General features: G+C 50.2%; 1 protein-coding gene across 2 annotated transcripts; it reads left to right on the forward strand.

Moving 5' to 3' along the window:
* Positions 1-1397: 1397 nt before the first annotated feature.
* Positions 1398-8484, forward strand: CD8A (CD8 subunit alpha). 2 transcript variants are annotated; one of them, XM_081101558.1, is made up of 7 exons: positions 1465-1605; positions 1711-2076; positions 2648-2761; positions 2901-3011; positions 4174-4204; positions 6576-6631; positions 7040-8108. In XM_081101558.1, the coding sequence occupies exons 1-6, from the start codon at positions 1557-1559 to the stop codon at positions 6625-6627; spliced, it is 723 nt and encodes a 240-aa protein (XP_080957684.1). In that variant the 5' UTR covers positions 1465-1556; the 3' UTR covers positions 6628-6631; positions 7040-8108. The 2 variants fall into 2 exon arrangements, with proteins under 2 accessions (XP_080957683.1, XP_080957684.1); XM_081101557.1 differs by having other exon boundaries at positions 1398-1605; positions 6576-8484.
* The last annotated feature ends 14204 nt before the right edge of the window (positions 8485-22688 follow it).

The following is a 22688-nucleotide window of genomic DNA, read 5'->3' on the forward strand; positions in this document are numbered from 1 at the left end:
ACTGCATGTATCTCAAACAATATCTAAACATCTGTCTGTGAACAGATAATATCTGAGGGACACACTCAAAAGTAACAGTGATTTTCTCTGGAGAATGGATGACTATGAGGAAAGTTGAGACAGAGCTTTCCCTCTGTTCTTTTTTGTATTATCTGAAGTTTTTCAAGAATATGTGATTCTTGTAAGTTAAAAGACACTTTAAAAACAGTTTCAAATAGAAAATGTAAAAGGCTCCATGTTTTAGTAAGCATCTTGATGCTTTGAGAAGGGGAAGGGGAGCATGGAAATCAAAGTCATTTTTTTTTTAAAAGTCCATTGGACACTTCTTAGGATTCCACAAAGGGAGTACCGTTCATAAACACAGCTCAGCCCAAGCTGGGATCTGGGACATGGTCCCCACCAGACAGAACCCACAGGTGGGGCGGGCACATAGAACAGATAACGCCAGGTGGCTTGGCTCCAGAATTAAGCAACAGTCCGAAGTGCCCCCAATATAGGGTTCGAAGTGGGCAGGTCTGGAAGCCCCAAAGAACTGGGAGGAGGGCACCCCCTGGGTCTGGAAGGTTTCAGTACCGCAATGGACAAAGGGAAAGGGGCCACGTGTGCCAGGGCAGAGAGGGGAAACTGCCTGCATTCACCCGGCTACACCCATATCCCTCCCAGCACCCAGGACCAGGGATACAGAGAAATGGGGTCCAGGTCTCACAGCCCAGGAGCTGGCCCCAGGGCTGACGCAGAAAGTCTTCCAAGCACAGGGAACAGCAAAGGCAAGAGGAGTTCAGACAATCTCAAGGCCTGTGAGAGGGAGTGCATTGGGGGGGGGGGGGGGGGGGAACTGGGCAGAGGCTGGGGGAAGCCAGCACTCAAAGCCTCTGAGCTGGGCCAGGGTTAAGCTTTCACCCAGTCAGTCCTGCAGGTCAGGGAGGTGCAGGAGTGACACTATCAGGTCCTGCTATCAGAGTCATGAGACTAACGTTCACAACTGGAGGACAGGCCAGGAGAGAGCCAGGGTGTGGTCCACGGGGAACCGCCTGCCCCACGGTCCCTCCTGGGTGAACACCTGGCTCCCCGGACCCAGTGCCGAGAAGTGGGCAAGCCATTAACCGGCTTCCCTCTCAGCCCTGGATGCCCTTCATGCAGACCAAGCCCCAAGGTGACCGCGCTAGAAACACTGAGAGAGGGCCAACGAAGGGGACTCCTCTCTGATTTCTGCTCGCTCCCGCCCTGGGGTTTTGAGGCCTCTAACCTCGCATCACTCTCCCACCCCCACAGAAGTGCCATTTCCGAGGGCCGTGTCCCAGCCCTTTCCTTCAGCCTCACCCCTGCGGTTCTCGGCTGCCCCAGCCCCCGCCAGGCCGCCCCGACGGCTCCTACCCAAGGGCCCCAGCCCCCTCGCCGGGCTGGAAGGTGACAACCGCAAAAAGCGGGGCGACGGGTGACATCACATCCTCCGAAGGTGGAATCGGTCCGAAGGGAGCAACTTCTCCCCTCGGCGTCCCACCCCGTCTCTTCGCTCGCATCTGAGCCGGAGCGGAGCCGCGCCGCGGGAGCGCGCCATGACCTCGCCAGGGGCCGGGTGGCTCCTGCCACTGGGCCTGCTGCTCCGTGAGTTCGCGCCCCTCGGGGGTGGCGGCGGGCGGGGGTCGGGGGGCAGGAAGACGGGGGAGGCGCTGGGCTCCGCGCTCAGCCTCTCCGTCCGCATCCCCGCAGACGCCGCCGCGGCCCTGGGGGCCAGCGAGTTCCGGATGACGCCGCGGGAGACGACGGCGGCCCTGGGCCGGCGGGTGGAGCTGCAGTGCGAGGTGCTGCTGTCCGTGCCGGGCCCGGGCTGCTCCTGGCTGTTCCTGGAGCCCGGCGCCGCCCGCAGCCCCACCTTCCTCATGTTCATCTCCAAGGTCCGCGGCAAGCCCGTCAAGGTGCCGGACGACAGCCGGTTCTCGGGCGCGAAGGTCGGGGACGACCGCTACAGCCTCATCCTGAACAGCTTCCGCAAGGAGGACGAAGGCTACTATTTCTGCTCGGTCCTGAGCAACTCGATCATGTACTTCAGCCCCTTCGTGCCCGTCTTCCTGCCAGGTCCGGGCGCCGCTCGGGGTGGGGGTGGGCACTCGCCTCCGAACCCGTTTTTCCCAGGGACGCGCCCCGCTTTCGAGCCTCTTAGCGCCCCTGGGGAGCTCATTAGATCCTGTACCCATTTCACAGACCGGGAAACTGAGGCTGACGGGCAGCCGGGTAGGGACTGAAGATAGCTTTCTGGGTCCGGCCGGTCTGGGTTCGAGTTCCGGTGCCCGTGTGGGCCTGGGCACGGGACTTAAGTTCTCTGAGCCTCCGTTTCCTCGTCAGTGGAGCGTGGGTACTCACCCGCGCCCACGAGGCAGCGCCCCCCGGGCGGGGACGAGCCCCGGAGAGAGGCGGACGGAGGGGAGCGAGCTCCTGCGGCCCAGCGGGAGCGCCGGGGGCACCTTCGCGGAACCCGGGGAGCAGCAGGGGCCGCCGCGGGGCCAGCACCCGGACGCGCGGATGGCCGCCTGTGGTTCTCGGGGCGGCGCCGGGAGGGGCGACCCCCAGGGCAGAGGCGCGCGGAGCGGGCGAGGGTTCCGGTGCAGAGCCCCCGCCCGGCCCCAGCCCCGCTCTGTCGCTCCCGCAGCCAAGCCCACCACCACGCCCGCGCCGCGACCCCCCACGCCGCCGCCGCCCACCAACGCGTCGCGGCCGGTGTCCCCGCGCCCGGAGGCCTGCCGGCCGGCAGCGGGCCCCGCAGGTGAGGCGGCGCGGGGTCCCGGGGCGGGGCGGGGACGGTCCTGACCGCCGAGGGAGGACGGAGAGGAGCCCGGGCGGCGGGGGTAGGGAGGGGGGGACCCCGGCCCGCTCCTAAACGTTGGCGTCCTCGGTGTGGCCAGTGGACACCAGGGAGCTGCACTTCGCCTGCGTCATCTACATCTGGGCGCCGCTGGCGGGGACCTGCGCGGTCCTCCTCCTGTCGCTGATCATCACTGTCATCTGCAGCTACAGTGAGTCCGGGGCGGGGAGGGGGGGTTCCTCGGGGAGCCGTCCGCTCCGCTACCGCCCGCTGCGCAGCCCGCTCCCGGCGACCCTTGGCTGGGAGGTGACCCTGTGCTGGGAGGGGACCCTCTGCTGGGAGGTGACCCTTTGCTGGGAGGGGACCCTGTGCTGAGAGGCGACCCTTTGCTGGGAGGTGACCCTTGGCTGGAAGGTGACCCTGTGCTGGGAGGGGACCCTGTGCTGGGAGGCGACCCTGTGCTGGGAGGGGACCCTGTGCTGGGAGGCGACCCTGTGCTGGGAGGTGACCCTGTGCTGGGAGGGGACCCTCTGCTGGGAGGTGACCCTGTGCTGGGAGGGGACCCTCTGCTGGGAGGTGACCCTGTGCTGGGAGGGGACCCTGGCTGGGAGGGGACCCTCTGCTGGGAGGTGACCCTGTGCTGGGAGGTGACCCTGTGCTGGGAGGGGACCCTGTGCTGGGAGGCGACCCTGTGCTGGGAGGTGACCCTTTGCTGGGAGGTGACCCTGTGCTGGGAGGGGACCCTGTGCTGGGAGGTGACCCTTTACTGGGAGGTGACCCTTTGCTGGGAGGTGACCCTGTGCTGGGAGGTGACCCTTTGCTGGGAGGTGACTCTGGCTGGGAGTGGGGTGGAGATGTCTGGGACTCTGAGCTGCAGGGCCAGGCACAGCCAGTTTCTCCAAGGAGATTGGACTCGGGAAAGCCCCTCCCCTCCCGTCTTCCATTCCCTGGGAAGGTTCTGATGGAACACAGATCCCTACCAATCTCCTAGCGGTGGACCAGGTTCATCACAAACACCCGCGGGGGGGCTGGAGGGGGCCGCCTCTGGGCCCTGGGACCCGTGCCCTTGAGGTGGGGTCAAAACCACCAGGGATGGAGGTTCAACCTTGACCCTCTCCCCATGGGCCCCCTACCCGGCTTTGGTTCCCACTGAGGCAAACCACATCTGTATTTGCAATGTTGGTGTTAGTGTTGGGGGGGGGGGGAGGAAGTGTAGTTTGCTTTCTTTTCATTGATGCGAAGAAGGATGGAAAAGAAGCCCTCACCTGGGCTCCCAAGAGTTAGAAACCTAAGGAAACAGGAAAAGGGAAGAAAAAACCACACTTGGGGCCTATTGGCGGCAGTCACTCCACCTCTTCTTTTTCCTTATCCAGGGAACCGACGGCGCGTTTGCAAATGTCCCAGGTGAGTCTCCTAACGGTTGGGCCTGCTAACCCGCTGGGCAGCCCTGGGCTCAGGTTCTAGCTCCCCAGGCAGCAGACGATAGGAACCCGCCTGAGAGGCCTTAGCAGTGGAGTCCGGGGGACAGGGACTAGGCCTGGTGGATGAGCAGAGAGGCTAAACGCTGGCAAATGGAGGAAACACAGGCCCAGGCTGGGCTGATGGGGAGCACTGTGGCTTCAGGAAATCTGCATCTTGTTTGGCCTAGCGCCAAAAAATAAAAAATCCGAAGGGTCTCCCCATTTACTCCAGCTCCTCAAAAAAACCTGAGGTCTTTTTATCTGGATGATTACAGCTGCGGTTTGGTGTTTTCATAAGAAAGCTTTACTTATTTATTTTTTCTCTGACTTGCTCTATCTAGTTTCTTGAGCGCCCATCTTTTATCACCTGAACCAAATAAGTAAGGGCCTTGGTCCCTAATGTCCCTGTGCCATGCAGGGCCCGGACTGGCTGCCAAGAACGAGGGAAAGAAAGGGGGCACCAGAGGCAGCTCTCTGGCAGCTCAAGTGACTGCCCATCCAGGCTCAGCCCGGGGTCCTTCTGAAATGATCACAGAGAGGACAAGGCCTCCGTCTCCGCTCTCCTTCCCGGCCGAGGCCGAGGCAGCCCCGTGCTCGTGTGTAACAAGCACCCATTCCAGCCCCGCGCTGCCAAGCAGGTTACACTCAGGCTCTCTTATCCTCACAGCAACCCCAGGTGATAGGTGGACCCCATGGTCCCATCTCACAGACCCCTGCTCAGAGGCCAGAAAACCTACCCAAGGGGGCAGAGACATGTACACTCAGATTATCGACAACAATAGCCACCAGCTGATGGCTGGATGAAAGCCTCCAGTGTACCCAGGACTTGGCTTATAATTATATTGGGTGTCTTCCCGGAAGTGTGCACACACTTCGAATAATTGTTAATTCCCATGTTTCTTCTCAGATTTAACCCATGGGGATTAGTGATTATTCAAAGTGTGTATATATTTGGGGGGACACCCTGTATAGGTAGACATATTTAAATTTCAGGTTTCATAACAACTTTTAAAGCAGTCACTGTGGCCACTGTTTTACGGTGGGGAAGCTGAGGCCCACCACGCAGTGACTTGTTCAAGGCCATCATGCCAGCAAGTAGCAGCGCCAGCTCCTTCCTGTGCTCCGGGGCTACGAAAGCAGGGGGTTAAGGAAAACCAACCACATTCACCAGTTCCTTTCAGTAGATGAAAGCATTTCAGACTTTAAACCTGGGGCGTGCACTTCGCACTCCTTGATATTTCTCTGCAGGGATGCAAGTTCAAGATCTTACACATCCTTATTTCTAACCACGGAAGTGTAATGAATTTCCAATGCATATATTGTAGGTGATAAACTAAGAGGATAAAGACTTTAAAAACAGAGAATTTTAGCAAGCTCAATCCTTGGGGTTCAGTTGGGAGCTTTTGGAGGAGAATTATCCCTTTTCTCTTTCTGAAAATTCCCGTGTTGAAATGAGTAGCTGAGAATAAAACACAACGCTGTGCAGATGAAACGTAGCTGAGGAGTCCACGCGCCTGAGCGAACACACGCGGTGATGACTGTGGGCAAAGTTTTGGAGCATGGCGTGTGCAGACAGGGGGCGCTAGCCCAGTACTGAATTCGCACACATTTCTAGTGTGGTTATCAAGGGGACTTAATTTTTTATTTTTTAAAAAATGCATTTGAAAACTTTATTGGGATTGCCAGCGTTGAAGGTTAGACACACAGCCCAGGAGACAGCAGGCTAGAGGGGTTGAGTTGAGGCAAACACGTCCACTGTGCAACAGCTGGGCAGCGGCAGGTGACACGGGGTGTTCTGCATGGGGCGGGGGGGTCTTCAGGTGATGGCGCAGGGAGTGACCTGAGAGGGGGTCCCGCTGAAGACTGTTGGGGGTCAAGGGGACTTTTAAATAAAGTAGCTCCACTCGGCTGATGGTGGTGGTTTGCTCACGTCCTCCCCTGTGACCCTCTCGGGGCCTGAGAATCAGGTCAACTGCTGATTTGATTATCAGCTTCCTTCTCTCACCTCCATGGGGATCTTTGACAGAGGTCCTGTGTTCAGATCCTGGCTCCACCACCTGCTAGTTCTGTGCCCTTGGGCACGCACGCTCTCTAGCCCTCATTACCAGTGCCTGCCCCTCACTTTGCTGCGGGTTAAACAAACAAGGTGGCACAAGTCAGGCACTTGGTAGGTTGCTGAGGTCACTCCGCCAGCCCTGTGCTCTGTCCCAGGGACAGGTCCTCAGACCCTGACGAGGCTGGGAGGCCGGGGAGGGCGGGTGGACATGGATGCTGCTGCACTGCGCTCACCGCAATGATGGTTGTCTCTCTTTCAGGCCCCTGGTCAGGCCCGCAGGCAAGCCCAGCCCTTCAGAGAGATACGTCTAAGATGGTGAGGGGCCCTGCGCAACAGCCACTACAAGACTTCCCACTGAGAACTCCCCTTACAAGGGGAGCAACAGCCCTTCCCTTCGTTTTTATCCGCCTTCTTTATGTATTCATTCTCGTTATTATTACTTTCGTTGGGTGGAGGGGTGGGGGGATGCTTTTTCTTTGTCTTTAATTGACACAAAACAAAACTGTAGTCTACCTACCATATGGGTTGCAATACTATCGTGCACAGGTATTGGGGGGAAGGGCCGGCTGTGCTCTCAGCACCGGCTATTAGAGCTGTGAGGGCCTCCCCATCACTTGGTCCAGACCTCCTCCCTGGCCATTTTGCAGAGGAGGCTGAGGTCCAGGGAGGAGGGAGGCTTGATCAGAGTCACAGCTAGGCGGGCCCCTCCTCCACACCCTTCAGATCGTGCTTCTGGAGGCCTCTGGCTCAGCATGCGGTTCTGTGTCTCCAACCGCAAGGGAGCAAGTCATTTCTTGAGAAACCCACCACTGCACGCAGGATCCTGAGAAGATCATGAACTAAGAGAACAACTGCCTTCCACTGAGTTCTATAATGTGGCTGAAAAGTATGTGGGCTTTTACAACCAAGGTGTATAGCCACTAGGGATTCCTCAAGTGAAGTGGAAGAGGTGAGCCAAGTCCTGGAAAATGAATTAACTCGATCTCTAAGGAAAATCTCTGTGAAAGATTAAAAAAGAAAGAAAGAAAACCTCTGTGAAACCCTAAGTGGAGGCAAAACTGTTCTCCCAGCTCTTCATTGCAGAGGGACCCATGAACGAGGAGCGGCCACCCCTTTACCGACGTGGCTTGAGCATCAGGAAAGTTGAATGGAGATCCTCTTGGATCTCTGAACTTCAGAGGCCGTATTTGAACATGCTCCTGGGGTCCCTGCTGACTTCTCGGTCTGCAGAGGCAGAATCGTTAGAGAGCTGGTCTCCCCCAGATCAGGTGAGGATGTGGCAGGGCAGACTGCCCTGGTGAGGAGTGAGGAGGCTAATTGCCTAACCCGTGGTCGGCAGACTGCGGCTCGCCAGCCACATGCGGCTCTTTGGCCCCTTGAGTGTGGCTCTTCCTAAGCCTGAGGAGTACCCTAATTAAGTTAATAACAATGTACCTACCTATATAGTTTAAGTTTAAAAAATGTGGCTCTCAAAAGAAATTTCAATCGTTGTACTGTTGATATTTGGCTCTGCTGACGAATGAGTTTGCTGACCACTGGTAAACTGTTGCCTTCACATGCATTTCCTCTCTCACGGTGTTGCACAGAAATGTGCTCTCGCTGGAAGAAAAAACTTAAATAGACAGGGAAATAAGAATCATCCATAATTCTGTGCCTTTGGTATAATCCATTGTTAATATTAGGGTATACTTCTTCTGAGTATTTTCTATGCACATATGTAAAATATATATACTATGCTTTTTATAAAAAAAATGGGGTTGCACTATGCTTTAATAAAAAACATTTATGGCATACTTTTTAGTGGCAAAATAATATTCCATTTTTGGTTGTGCAAAATAATAGTCCATCTACTACTCGCCATCTAATTGTTTGCAATTTTTCACCACTGTGATTCTGCTAAAACTTTGTATACATCTTTGTTTCTTTAAGATAAATGCCAAAGGTAAAATTATTGAGTCAGTCTACACTTTCACTTTGGACTCCCCATTTTCACAGCAATTAAGACAAATTAGGCTGTGGCCGGGTGGCTCAGTTGGTTGGAGCATCTGAACCAAGGCGATGGGTTCAATCCCTGGTTGGGGTGCATATGGGCGGCAATAGATGTCTCACTCTCTCTCTCTTCCTCTTCCTCTAAAATCAATAAAAACATATCCTCGGGTGAGGATTTTAAAAAATGAGCCTCTTCTTCCATCGCCTTCTTTTCTTGTATTCTTCCTCGGTAACAGATGAGCTGCTACGCCTCTCATAATCACAAGATACTGTTGTCGTTGGGGTAAAATACACATACGGAAAAACACGCCAATCCTAAGTGCAGAGCCTGAGACACCATTCACTGAACACGCTCTGCCAGTACCCGGTCAAAGACAGGGCCTTCCTGCTCTCCAGCACTGCCTCCCACAACCTTCATTTGCAAAACCCAAAAACTTTTACAGAACAGAAAGCGAGGGGAAAACGTACCCCAAGTGTGGGAAAGCAGAAGTGAAAGATGAAAAACCTCTGACAAGAAAAAGGTCTAAGATGTCCTAAATTAAGTTACAGCAGGCCAGAGACGGGAGGAAAACAAGAGTCATTCCCCAGTTGGTAGCTGTGGGCCAACGAACAAAAGTCGGCGCGGGGTCCTGAGTGGATGTAGCTCTGCCTCAGCATAGGATGGCGACCCAAGAGGAGCAGCCCGCCGGCTGCGGTGCCCACACCGATCCCCAGTAAATGCTTCTCCCTCAGGAACAGGGCACCATCCTAGAACTTCCCCACTTCACCTTTCCCCTCCTCTAGAGCCAGTGTCAAGTCTTTCAAAACGACTTCCATATTTTTACCCCCAAACATCTATACTAATAAAAGGGTAATATGCTAATTAGATCAGATGTCCTTCAAGACAAAACCATGGTGGCGGGGCCAAGGCAGAGGCAGTTAGGGGGATCAGGCCAGCAGGGGAGGGCAGTTAGGGGGATCAGGCCAGCAGGGGAGGGCAGTTAGGGAGATCAGGCCGGCAGGGGAGGGCAGTTAGGGGGATCAGGCCGGCAGGGGAGGGCAGTTAGGGGGATCAGGCCGGCAGGGGAGGGCAGTTAGGGGGATCAGGCCGGCAGGGGAGGGCAGTTAGGGGGATCAGGCCGGCAGGGGAGGGCAGTTAGGGGGATCAGGCCGGCAGGGGAGGGCAGTTAGGGGGATCAGGCCGGCAGGGGAGGGCAGTTAGGGGGATCAGGCCGGCAGGGGAGGGCAGTTAGGGGGATCAGGCCGACAGGGGAGGGCAGTTAGGGGGATCAGGCCGGCAGGGGAGGGCAGTTAGGGGGATCAGGCCGGCAGGGGAGGGCAGTTAGGGGGATCAGGCCGGCAGGGGAGGGCAGCTAGGGGGATCAGGCCGGCAGGGGAGGGCAGTTAGGGGGATCAGGCCGGCAGGGGAGGGCAGTTAGGGGGATCAGGCCGGCAGGGGAGGGCAGCTAGGGGGATCAGGCCGGCAGGGGAGGGCAGTTAGGGGGATCAGGCCGGCAGGGGAGGGCAGTTAGGGGGATCAGGCCGGCAGGGGAGGGCAGTTAGGGGGATCAGGCCGGCAGGGGAGGGCAGTTAGGGGGATCAGGCCGGCAGGGGAGGGCAGTTAGGGGGATCAGGCCGGCAGGGGAGGGCAGTTAGGGGGATCAGGCCGGCAGGGGAGGGCAGTTAGGGGGATCAGGCCGGCAGGGGAGGGCAGTTAGGGGGATCAGGCCGGCAGGGGAGGGCAGTTAGGGGGATCAGGCTGGCAGGGGAGGGCAGCTAGGGGGATCAGGCCAGCAGGGGAGGGCAGTTAGGGGGATCAGGCTGGCAGGGGAGAGCAATTAGGGCGATCAGGTCGGCAGGGGAAAGCAGTTAGGGGGATCAGGCTGGCAGGGGAGGGCAGTTAGGGGGATCAGGCTGGCAGGGGAGGGCAGTTAGGGGGATCAGGTCGGCAGGGGAAAGCAGTTAGGGGGATCAGGCTGGCAGGGGAGGGCAGTTAGGGGGATCAGGCCGGCAGGGGAGGGCAGCTAGGGGGATCAGGCTGGCAGGGTAGAGCAGTTAGGGGGATCAGACTGGCAGGGGAGAGCAGTTAGGGGAATCAGGTCAGTGTGGGATTGGGCTGGCAGGCAGGAGAGTGGTTAGGAGCCAGCAGTCCTGGATTTCGAGAGGGATGTTGGACTGCCGGCAGTCAGACATCCCCCAAGGGGTCCCGTACTAGAGAGGGTGCAGGCCAGGCTGAGGGACACCCCTCCTCCCGTGCATGAATTTCATGCACCGGGCCTCTAGTAATATATAAAAAAGCCCTCCGCTCTAGGACAGCGGATGTGCCTTCTCCATCCAGGCCTGCTGTTGGCGGTTCCAACTGCGTGTCCCGGGGCCTGGTCCTTTGTCTGGCTAGCATGTGGCTCAAAAAACCCTTTCTTCCAGAAAAGCTTCTGGCTATGCAAGTTTAGCATTTCCTATGAGACAAAGTCTGGGTCTTACCCCCTCCTCCCTGAATCTATCCAGCAGGCCAGACCCAGGCACTGAAGCTCAGCTCAGAGCAGGCTCTGAGGCCTCGAGTGGAAGCAGGGCCTGGGCTCGGGGCAGCTCTCCGGGTTCCCTTGACAGGGTGAGGAGGGACATCCTGCAACAGGCCCTCCCCTCCTCATGGTGGAAACGGATGAGGAAGGCTGTGGACATGAACCTGGGCCAGGTGAAGACAGGAAAAGGGCACTTCTATCTCATGCTGCATTTTCCTCCTCAACCTGCAGCTCAGGCGTGAGCAGCTGGGGAGCCGCACTGCAGAGGATACAGAGAGAGTGAAGTACTTACTGATTTTTTCTTATCCCCTAAAAAAGGGTTTCGCTTACCATAAATAAAATAGTAAACAATAATTTGGAGATTTAAAATATCAACACAGGAAAAAGTATGCATTAGATTGGCCTTCAGGACCAGGGAGAATCTAGACAAGGGATCTGCAGGCCCTGAGGCCTAAAGCATGCGAACAGTGGGCTGTGAACTTCGTGAACTTTGGCTTGGGGGCTTGCTGGTGACCACAGACCCGTGCAGAAGGAGCACCCCACAGTGCAAAGCCAGAAGCCTCGGGTCCAACAATAGCATTCCACTTGCCAATCTCTAGCCTCAAGCACTGTTTCTACAAATGCTTCTCCGTGGGAGATGCCCACAACACATGTTTTGGACCCTGAAAAACAGGAAGTAGAGAAATGACTTCTCTATTATGCCATCAGCTTGGTATCGGTTAGCTGAAATCCAGCCTCAGTGTGCTTGGTTCATTTAACAAACATTCATTCATTTAACAAAAACATATCCTATTGATGGAAGAAATAAAACATAAATTTGTCATTTCTTTCTCTGGCTGTTAAACTGTGTTTAAGAGAGCCCACCCTACACTTGGGAAATCCCTGCAACTCTTCAACCGCAGAGTCAGCAATGGGCCTCCCCTTTCTACCAGCAAGAAGCTGCTCCTCCCTCCTGCCCCCCACCCATGTGCAAATCCTCCCCTGCATATGATGTTCAGATGCCACTAACCCACTCCTAAAAGTTCCCTCCACCAAAGGGAACTAAAGGAGGCCCTGATTGCCTTAGATTAGGTTTCAATATAGAGGCTCTGAAACCAGCTTCCAGACTCTATATTAACTGTGTCCTCTGGCAAGTGACCTAATGTTAGTCTTGATACCTCAGTGTCCCCACCTGTAAAATGGGGGTGATAATAGTCTCTACCTCTAAGGGTTGGTGGAAAGAACATATGAACCGTATATGTATTTTCCTAAGTGCTTAGAACAGCTCCTGGAACATAGTAACAAATAATGTTGAATAAATGAACTTGTACTGAATTTGTCACCACCAGTGTTGTACCAAGTACAATGAATGCAGCCACCTGGGTCTGATTCCTTCCATTTTTATTCTCAAAAAGAGTAACCACTCAAGATTCAGCAGAATGAGGAACATAAATAGTTAAAGCAGAGCCCATAGCTCTGAGTCTTTCAGAGTTAATCAGCAGCCCATCTGTTTGTTTGCACAGCACGGCTGTAGCAGAGATGGTCCTTATGCTACTGAGTCTAATTGCTGACTGTAACATCCTATAGGTCTATGATGATCTCTATGTTTCTGAGTTAGAACTCCTAAAACATTTCCTTTATTTTCATGTCTAAAAAAGAAAGGAAGTTTATAATTAGAGTGTCCCAAAGTGGCAGCTTTGGAAAATTCTTTCTTTAGAGCTTTCACAACTTGTTTCCCTCCAGGGTTCCACTAAATTGGATCGGGCTGATCTGATTTTAAGAAGACATATAGAGGTCGGCTCGTTAATAAAAAGCTTGGAACCCCATTGTGACAGTATCCAGTCGGACCCAGGAATCCTCTAAGCTGTTTTGTTTTTGGAGGAGGAAAGGATAGGATCCCTCTGAGTCAGAGTTCATCAGTAGCCCACCTTTTGATAGGAGATGGCCAAGGTATTTTACTTGGGGCAAACAAAATGGAAGCTTGTCCTTTGAGGCCTGCGGCTCTTTTATTGCAGTGGTTCTCAAGCTTGGCTGCACATTAGAATCACCTGGGAATCTTTTTAAAATCCTGATTTCTGGGCCTCATCCTCCAGAAATTCTGTTTCTTTGTTATGGGGTGAGGCCACAACATTAGTAACAAAGAAACAGAATTTCTGGAGGATGAGGCCCAGAAATCAGGATTTTAAGAAGATTCCCAGGTGATTCTAATGTGCAGCCAAGGTTGAGAACCACTGCTTTATAGCTAGCTGTTGTGTCCTTTCAAGAGTCTGGTAATATCCTAGAGCAGTGGTTCTCAACCTGTTGGGTCAAAACCCCTTTGGCGGTCAAACGACCCTTTCACAGGGGTCACCTAAGACCATCCTGCATATCAGATATTTACATTATGATTCATAACAGTAGCAACATTACAGTTATGAAGTAGCAACGAAAATAATTTTATGGTTGGGTCACAACATGAGGAACTGTATTTAAAGGGCCAGGAGGTTGAGAACAACTGTCCTAAAGCCTAACAGTGAATCATCCAAGTATTGGATTGCAGTGGAATCTCAGGGAAACTAACAGCATTAAATCAGTTTTTGGTTTTTTTGAGGCCCAGAAATCAGGATTTTATTTATTTATTTTATTTTTTTCTTGAAGTATTACAAAGAGTATTACACATGTCTCCTTTTTCGCCGCCCCCCCCCCCGCCCCCCGACATTCCCCTGGCCTCACCCACCCCCAGTGTCTTGTGTCCATTGGTTATTCTCATATGCATGCATATAAGTCCTTTGGTTGATCTCCTACCCACCCCCAACCCTCCCCAGGCTTCCCACTGTAGTTTGACATTCTGCTCAATGCTGCTCTGCCTCTGTATCCATTTTTGTTCATCAGTCTATAATGGTCCTGATTATCCATAAATGAGTGAGTTCATGTGGTATTTTTCTCAGCTTCCCAGGGGCCATCTCAGTCTCACAGGGGCCATCTCAGCCTCACAGGGGCCATCTCAGCCTCACAGGGGCCATCTCGACCTCACCGGGGCCATCTCGACCTCACCGGGGCCTTCTTGACCTCACCGGGACCGTCTTGACCTCACCGGTGCATTAAATCAGCTTTTAGTGTCTGAGAGAAACAGTTGGGAGGCTCTCTATATCCCTGAGGCACTACAGTCCCAGTAAATTAGCGATCTGCCCAGGCAAAGGCAATGAGATAGTAACTGTATTTTTCTAAAGGAATGCTGAAACGCCACATCATAAATTTATTACTGAAAAATGTTGGCAGTCCACGGGAATGGCTGGTAACAGGGTATGTGGATTTGGAGCCAAAGGATGTCTGGAAATAACTGTTTTATATGTAGCTCTGAGATCCTGTATAAACCGCCATCCTTTTCCATTAGGCTTCTTCACTGGAAGGAGAATTACAGGGGCTCATACGTGGAATTATAAGCCAGTTTTAAAGTAATCTTGTGTAATGGCTTAATTCCAGCTAGTGCAGTGGTTCTCAACCTTCTGGCCCTTTAAATACAGTTCCTCATGTTGTGACCCAACCATAAAATTATTTTCGTTGCGACTTCATAACTGTAATGTTGCTACTGTTATGAATCGTAATGTAAATATCTGATATGCAGAATGGTCTTAGGCGACCCCTGTGAAAGGGTCGTTTGCCCGCCAAAGGGGTCTCGACCCACAGGTTGAGAACCGCTGAGCTAGTGCATCAGATCTTAAAGGATATTGGTGAATGTGAGGTGGAGGCAAAGTATATAATAGGAGTGGCTTAGTCTTGTCAATATCTGTACTGGAAAAGGCCCAAAGTTGGTTTAGTATCTCATTCATTTAGTTCTAAATATATTTCACTGTCTGGGAAAAGGATATCTCGGAATCATAGGTTTCAAGATAATCTCTCCTGAAAGACAAATATCACATGATCTCACTTATTTGTAGAATCTAATGAACAAAATGAATTGATCGACAAAATAAAACCCAAAGCATGGAGGCATGGAACAGATGGACATACCTTGATGTGGGGTGACAAGAAGAAATAAACCAAAGAACTTATATACTTACTAGAGGCCTGTGCACAACATTCATGCACTAGGGGGATGGGGGGGGGGGTCCTTCAGCCCAATCTGTGCCCTCTCACAGTCTGGGACCCTTCCTCCGAGGGGAGCAGGCCTAAGCTGGCAGTTGGACATCCCCAGAGGGTCCTTAGCACTGCCACTGAGGCAGGAGAGGCTCCCACTCGCCAGCCGTGAGCCCAGCTTCTGGTGAGCAGCGCTCCCCCTCCCTGTGGGAGCACACTGACCACCAGGGGGCAGCTCCTGCATTGAGTGTCTGCCCCTTGGTGGTCAGTGCATGTCATAGTGACTGTTCGTTTCGCCCTTTGGTCTATTTGCATATTAGCCTTTTATAATGTAGGATATGCATAGCCTGTGGAACCCAGCAATAGGGTAGTGAAGACTTGGGGGGGAGGGTTAGGGTCTAGGAGGAGAGGGGCACAGAGGAGGAAATGGGAGACATCTGTAATACTATCAACAATAAAAACCATATTTAAAGAAATATCTCCCTATCAGATGAATTGGGGCAGATTTGACTAGTAAAAATATGTTGCCCAGTAACATCCCCTAGTTAGAAGGAAACAGGTTCTGACTTTAAAAGACATTGGTTGATTAGATATCCCTACCATTTGTACAGAGCTTTACTCTGAGGGAGAGGGAACTGAATTGGGTAAGGTTAAGAAAAGATCAAGTAGCCTCAGTAATTTCCCCTTTTAGGATAATTTCAATTTCTCCTCAAGTATTAATAAGGAGAAGGGGAAATGCCCTCTCCCAGTCCTCAGAGCAGCCCTACGCTTGCTTCTGTTTTTTTCTAAATCCCATGTCTGTTTTCTACAATCCCTCTTAGGGTGACCTGGTTTTCTACAATAAAAACACACTCCTCTCCCTTGTCTAAAAGCCCTTTGGTTGCTTCATTGGGGGAGTGTGTATCAAGCCCTCCACCCCAGGCCTGGTTAGAAGCTTCTAACTTCCAATCAAGATAAGCTTCCCAGTCGTTCAGTTCAACTTTAGAACAGGCCGTTTCCAATTGAGCATACAGAAAAATCAGTTTGGAGGTGTCAAAAGCTCCCTACTTTAGCCATCTCAAGCTGATATCATTTCTAGTTAAATTTTCCCAACTCTGTAGGTACTTGCAGATTGAGGTTCCATAGAAATTGCACATATAGCCTGTGGGGTAGTAACAAGGTACTGGGGTTCTGGAGGTTTATTGACTTCACAGGCACGATTTCCTATGTTAACTTGTTTTCTTTGGCGATCTGGGAAGTCTGAACAAATTTCTAGAGAAACTGGGTGGTGGGTTAAAGTGTGCTGCTTACAGGTTGAGCTCCAAGCAGCTGTCGCCCCCCAAATCACTTCCATCCTCTTATGTGTCTCGGTTTCTCTCCCAGCTGCCTAATACAGCTGTGAGGACTCTTGAGTGCTAGGTAGCCAGCCTGTACTATATATATCCCTGGACAAGCCCATTATTTCCTTATAGTTGTGTTGGAATTGCCTACAGGTACCCTTTCTTGCAGGGTACCCTTAGACACCTCCACAAACATTTTTAATCACCTAAGAAAACCCAAAATTCAAGCTGGAGGGAGTAAATGCCCCTTATCTTCAGAGCTGAACACGTTTGGAATCTTATTTATCCAGCAAAAGGATTTACTCAAGACTCACAGTAAGCAGTTCTAACTAAAAAGCAGAAATTTAAAAAGCAGCTGCCTATTTCAACTCCTAACCTTTAGTGCCACCCGAAGGGTTTTCTAAGAACAGCTCAAATAAAGTCAGACCCTCTACCACAAGCAAAGAGGAGGTCCTGGATTCCAACAGATAACTCACACAAGTTCACCCGATGTGAAGCAGGAGCTGGGCCCTGGCCGGTGCCTAGCATGGGTCTACAGGGTGATCCTGGGTGAGCTCCACTGGAATCTTCACCTGCCCACTATGCAAGTAAATGTTGAATTTTTAAAAATCCAGCTTAAGACGTCCTTGAAGAGTTTGAGACAAACTGAAGACAATTGCTGGGAAGCAAAATCTCAACGGATTGAGAAAATGCCCCCCGAAATGGCAGTTGTATAGCTTATTTTATACATTAGAATCAAGGAGGAGATGTACAGAGAATTACATGGAAGTCATTGGTGGCAGATTAAGGAGGCGGAAGAAAGCAAAGTGGGGAAATCTCTGAGACTGGACAAAGAGTAAAACGGAGAGAAACACACTTCTTTTACACCGGTGGTTCCAGGGTAGTTAGCATTTACCGTACACAGAGATGGTATGTGGGCAACAAGATAACAATGTGGTCGCGTGCTCTGGTGCTGGTGGTTGTGCCTTTGAGAGGTCTGGGAAAGATTACTCTGACCTTTCCAAGTTATGTCACCTTAGATGCACAAAGACAACAGACAATTTCAAAGGTAAAGACTGGCCTTTGTCAAGAAAGCTACAGGCCAGGGTGTGACTTCCCACCACGATTTGCTTTTAGTTAGGAATTTCACGTTCAGACCACCTTTCAGTCTCTGGGTTTATAAGGCTTACCACGCAGGCCCCTCCTGAGCTTGTCAGGTCTAGCATGTGGTCCCTTTTTCATCCACAGGCCCATAGACCAAATTCTATACTATTTTCAACGTAGCTCTGCTAATAATATTGAGTATTTTATAGTCTGTTTCTAATTTCTAAAATCAGGCAAATAAGACATTTTAAGATCCTCTAAAAATCTATAAACATCTCAAAAACAAAGATGTTTTTAACCTATGCAACCCAGATAGAAAATAAAGGTCACTACCGGTGGTGAAATCACATAGAAAGGAGTATATTCTGGAGCAAGAGCGAAGCAGGGGTCCTGTCGGAAGCTTGGCCAAGGCACTCACTTCTTTTTTTTTTTTTTTTTAATTGTTTTATTGCTTAAAGTATTACAAAGAGTATTATATATGTCTTTTTTTTCTCCCCTTGACCCTCCCCTAGCCTCCCATGGCCCCCAGTGTCTTGTGTCCATTGGTTATGCTCGTATGCATGCATACAAGTCCTTAGGTTGATCTCTTACCCGCCCCCCCCAACCCTCCCCAGCCTTCCCGCTGTAGTTTGACAGTCTGTTCGATGTTGCTCTGCCTCTGTACCTATTTTTGCTCATCAGTTTATAATGGTCTTAATTATCCATAAATGAGTGAGATCATGTGTTATTTTTCTTTCACTGACTGGCTTATTTCACTTAGCAAGGGCACTCACTTCTAACACAAATACCACTAGGGCCTAAGAAATGCAGCTGGAGACATGTCAGTGAGCTAACATCATTTGTTTATCTGAGGGCAGGTGAAAAGCTGCATCGACTTATATGAGTGAAATGTCATGTTTCGTGGCTGAGATGCATATTTAAATGTGGCAAAGACTGCAAGTTGCTTTGCTAAGAATCATTCTTCACTTCTTCCTAACAGAACACTCCTTTTGTTACAGGACAATACTTCTGATGTTTGGCTATATTATATTTACTAGCATAGTAGACTCACAGGAGCCTAAAGAAAAAACACTCTCTATCACACATATGTTGACAGAGATTCAAAGTAGCTTTGTGAATGGATTGTTTCATCATTGTCCCCTAATGCAAGGTTTTTAAAATTGTGGATCCTGACCCATTAGTGAGTCATGAAATCAATTCAGTCTTGATGAGCATTAAACAGAGTGGGAAAATATCAGAGTGCACCACACATTTATCTAGGTGCATTTTCTGTCTTTATTTTGCCATTACAAAATTCTATTATATTACACCTCTGGTGCTCATCCTTCCCCATTTTAGAGGTGGGGGCGTGGAAAATACATTTTTTCATGCTGCAAATATAACACTTCAATTACCCTGATGCTCAAAGAAATACACTGATTTTAAAAATAACTGCACTAAAAATTTTCTCAAAGTACACTAATTTTAACTTTTCTTGATGACTCAGGACTTGGTCATCAAGAAAAGGGAAAACATGTACTCCTCATGGTCAGTACATGTGATCCTTACCTGCCACATTTAAGGAGGATACTTCATAAAATAGGGACCACCAGGAGGCTCCTTGAGGGCCATCCAGTTTGCTCACAAACATGCAGTCTGATTCAGCATCTGCATCTGTAAATGGACTGAGCTCACAGGTGATGCCAGTGCTGCTACAGAGACGCCTTGAGTCCCAGGGAGCCCACATGCTGCAGGGACAGGTGGTGGGATCTTTGGCCTGTCCTGCCAGGCCTTGTCTAGACTGGACCACTACCTTCAAATATGACTGGGTATGACCTACAATGGTTCCCATAGGTAGGAAACCTAAAATCTCAGATAAGAATGTACATTAAAAATACACACACACACACACACACACACAGGCACCACAAACATTACTAGTCTCTCTTACCTTTAGCTTGTCACGAGTAGGAGGGACAACTCAGCCTCTGTCCCTCCCTGGTAATGCTGAGGGTTAGCCCCACTCCTCCACAGCCTGGACAGAGCAGTTCGGGCCTTATCACTCTGGTCCGAGGGTGGGGCAGGGCCCTAGCTGTCCACAGCGTGGGTGTTTGCGGAAACACTAAGGTAAACACCTACTTAGGAACGGGGGACTGTGTCCAGCAATCCCCTCTCTTCACACTGCTAGTGATGCAGAAACAGGATGAGATGGTGACAAAAGATATTTTAAATTATTTATATGCAGCCCCTTAGCAAAGGCATTCAGCAATGCTCTCTTCTCACCACGGCACCTATATACTCCCTCCCTCATATCTCTGTCATATTTATACAAACTGGTTCCGTAAGATTTTTAAATGTCTATTTCTTTAATTTTTAAAAATACACACAGGAGAAGCCATGTGTTTGATATAGAAATACACACATTGACAAAGTATTTCTTACAGTTCCCAAAACTCTATCAGTCTGAAATTTATAAATTAAATATATCAGAACTTTTTAAAATGAAATCCCTGAAACTACTAGATATGCAAATGCTAGACTTTTTCCAAAATCAAATGAACCGAGAATATGAATATGGTTTGTGTTAAATAAGGTTTATTTTTAGCTTTATTGCCTATTGTCTATAATATGCAACTTTATTGTGCCTTTGCAAACAGGATACATTGCTTAAAAAACTGATCAAAATTTTCCATACATATAGCTCTATATAATAGATTACAGTGCAACACTATTCTTGTTACATAATTATAGAAATACTATAGAACCCAAGAGCACAGGGTAAGCAAAAGAAATACAATCCTGAGCCATCTGAACAAGATGATTTGATGAGTCCTTTTAGTGTAAGTTAGAGAACACAGGGGGGAACATGCACACTGCAGTCATGAGCAAAATACATTAAATACCTGCTCCTTGCTAGACACAGGTGGGGGTCATGGTGAATTTCAGAGACATGCACACTCACTCACACTCACATTTTTTTTCTCCTGCTTCCCTCCCATCCCCAATACATTCACTCCCACCCCTTCCCAAAAGAAAAGATCAGGCACTAAATCCTAGCGAACCCCACATCTGCCTCGTTGGAGAATGTTACGTGACTGCTAAAATAAGAATAGGTCCTCACCCATATCATGAAACAAAGCATGTGCTATTGAGTCGATTCCAGCTGCTTTTGCCTCTTTGGAAGTAAATGAAGCATATGCTCACTACGGTTAAAACTGTGTGGAGGGAAATGTCCTGAAAACAGAACTTGGTTTTCTCTCCGTGTGTGTAGTCAACAGTGGAAAACTCGCCTACAACTAGCTGCCTCATCTGCTATTAAAATACATTTGTCATTCTATTTTTGGTATCTACTCCATTATAGTTCAATAAACAGTCCATGAAGTTTGTACCTGCTTATGGCGAACACTATTGTACCACATAGAACGCCCGCAGCTGGCCAGGCTACGAAGTACCGAGGTGCGTATCCTTGCCATCACTCCCTCACGACCGCAGCATCCTAGTGTTACCAAAGAGAATGTATGTAGTTAAGTAATGAGAGATATTTGGTTTGTGTCTTTACCTTACACATCCTAGTGATGAATTTAACCAAATCATGCCTCCACGTCTTCCCTGAAAATAACCTGAGTCTTCTGACTAAGAAAGCTGACCAGCTTGGCTGGCAGTCCACTCGGTCAGAGGTTGGGCTGGAAAACCAGAGGGCTAACGCCTACCAGCAGCTTGCCGTGTGCGGGTAACCAAGAGTTCTTGGTTTCGGTCGTCTCTCCCATCCCAAAGCGGAAGTCACTGAGGCGGGAATAACTCACAGCATAAATACCGCGCGCCAACGGCATAACCTGTGGGGCTCTCTGGAGACAAAGAAGGATCCTCGTTCCCCACAAACCCGGTGTGGGTCTTAGTGTCTCTGCGTACAAAGCTGCTTCAGAAAAATCAAAACAAAAGGCTGACTTCGTAATGTTCTCATTTTCAATTAAATGCTCATGCACTCATAAAAGACTCACACATCCTATGAATGTGAGGTGGCTCTTTTCTCAAAATTTTAAAATCAAGAGGCACCAATACCCGTTCATTTATGTATTAGAAGTCTCACATTATCACCATTAAAACAACAGAAATGGCATCTGTGATGATCACACCACCGAGAAAGAAGACTGAAAGACAACTTCAGCCGCTGTGCTTCAGACTGGGAAGCACAGATGCTCTGGCTGAAGCAGATGCTAAGGACCTAGTAAGGTTTGATTGGTTTAGTATAGTCCATGACTGATAAATGGAAATGGCTCCTATAGGAATTTAAACAACCACTCTGAATTGGTTTTCAATGTACATTATTTTAAAGAGTCTGACTGTAAGAAACCTTGGTTTTATCGTGACCTTTTGCAAGTGGAAGGCAGAGTGTGGCGAAGGGCGTCCTCCAGCACCGCTGACCTCCGCAGCCCCGGTGACATGGTGCTGCCAGCTCTGGTGAAGGTGTTACTGGAGTAGGAAGGACAGCGTACTGTATTTCAGTCTCTTTGGTTAAGATCTGGCCTCTTCAAGGCCACCTCTCCTTCACATTTAATCACCAGTAAATTTTAAGTCCATGCATTTAGTTAAGGATCACAAAACATAATTTTCATGTTAAATAATCAGATCAAGAGTTTCAAATTATTGGCCCTAACCCTGTCCAGTAGGACTACAAGGACCTTGCACGGAAACTGTCAACAGGATTCCCAACACCGGGAGAGGGACAAAGCAGAGCTCTGGCTTTTGTCCCCGAAAGTGGCCTGAGACAACTGAGTCCCTGGCTGCCAAAAATATTTACCACCAGCCTCTAGTCTTAGAGCAATGTGTCTGTACTGTTCAAACCTTGTGTGAAGCCTAAATGCCGTGTAGGTGTCTGAGATGGTAGGTGAGAATAAAGCTAAATCTGGCCTAGAAAAGCTAAAAAAAAGACACTCTGGGTTTTAAGTCAAAAGAAAAAATAAACCAGTTTTACGTCCTCAACCAGAGTACTGCCTTGAATTTTCTACCTTCTTTTGGAGTCCAAGGAGCTTCTCCCCACTTTCCTCCTTCACTGCGCTAGTGGAGAGAAGGGAACTTTAGAGAGGGTTGTAACAGGAAAGCAGAAACACCGCGCAAGAGTTGCTGTGGGGATAAGTTTCGGGTCGAACAAAGCAAGCACTCCGAGCAGGCTAAGCACGATTCCTGGCTCACCTACACAGCTCACAGTAGCCCTCCACCTACGCCTGGCCACACACGCCAGTCAGGCAGGGCTCTCTGTAATACCCCCCGACTTTATAAACAAAACCCAACTCTCCAAGGTACACACTTCAGGACAAACCAGCCAGGCTGGTGTATTACTGCAAGTGCTGCCACCTTCCAATTAACTTAGCACCAAATCCATTCCCCCTCCCCCCCAACCTAAGTCAATCTGTAGTTTAAAAAGTGAAGTGTCATGGTTCTCTTTGCTTGTTTTCTTCTTTTTTTCGTTTT

This window comes from Myotis nattereri (assembly GCF_964212035.1).
Source record: "Myotis nattereri genome assembly, chromosome: 10".
NCBI classification, from domain to species: domain Eukaryota; kingdom Metazoa; phylum Chordata; class Mammalia; order Chiroptera; family Vespertilionidae; genus Myotis; species Myotis nattereri.

Bases quoted from the DNA above. Each gene is read 5' to 3' on its own strand.
- CD8A (XM_081101557.1), top strand. From the start codon at position 1,557: ATGACCTCGCCAGGGGCCGGGTGGCTCCTGCCACTGGGCCTGCTGCTC. The intron at 2,762-2,900 runs GTGAGGCGGCGC...CGGTGTGGCCAG, and splicing joins GCCGGCAGCGGGCCCCGCAG to TGGACACCAGGGAGCTGCAC. The intron at 4,205-6,575 runs GTGAGTCTCCTA...TCTCTCTTTCAG, and splicing joins CGCGTTTGCAAATGTCCCAG to GCCCCTGGTCAGGCCCGCAG.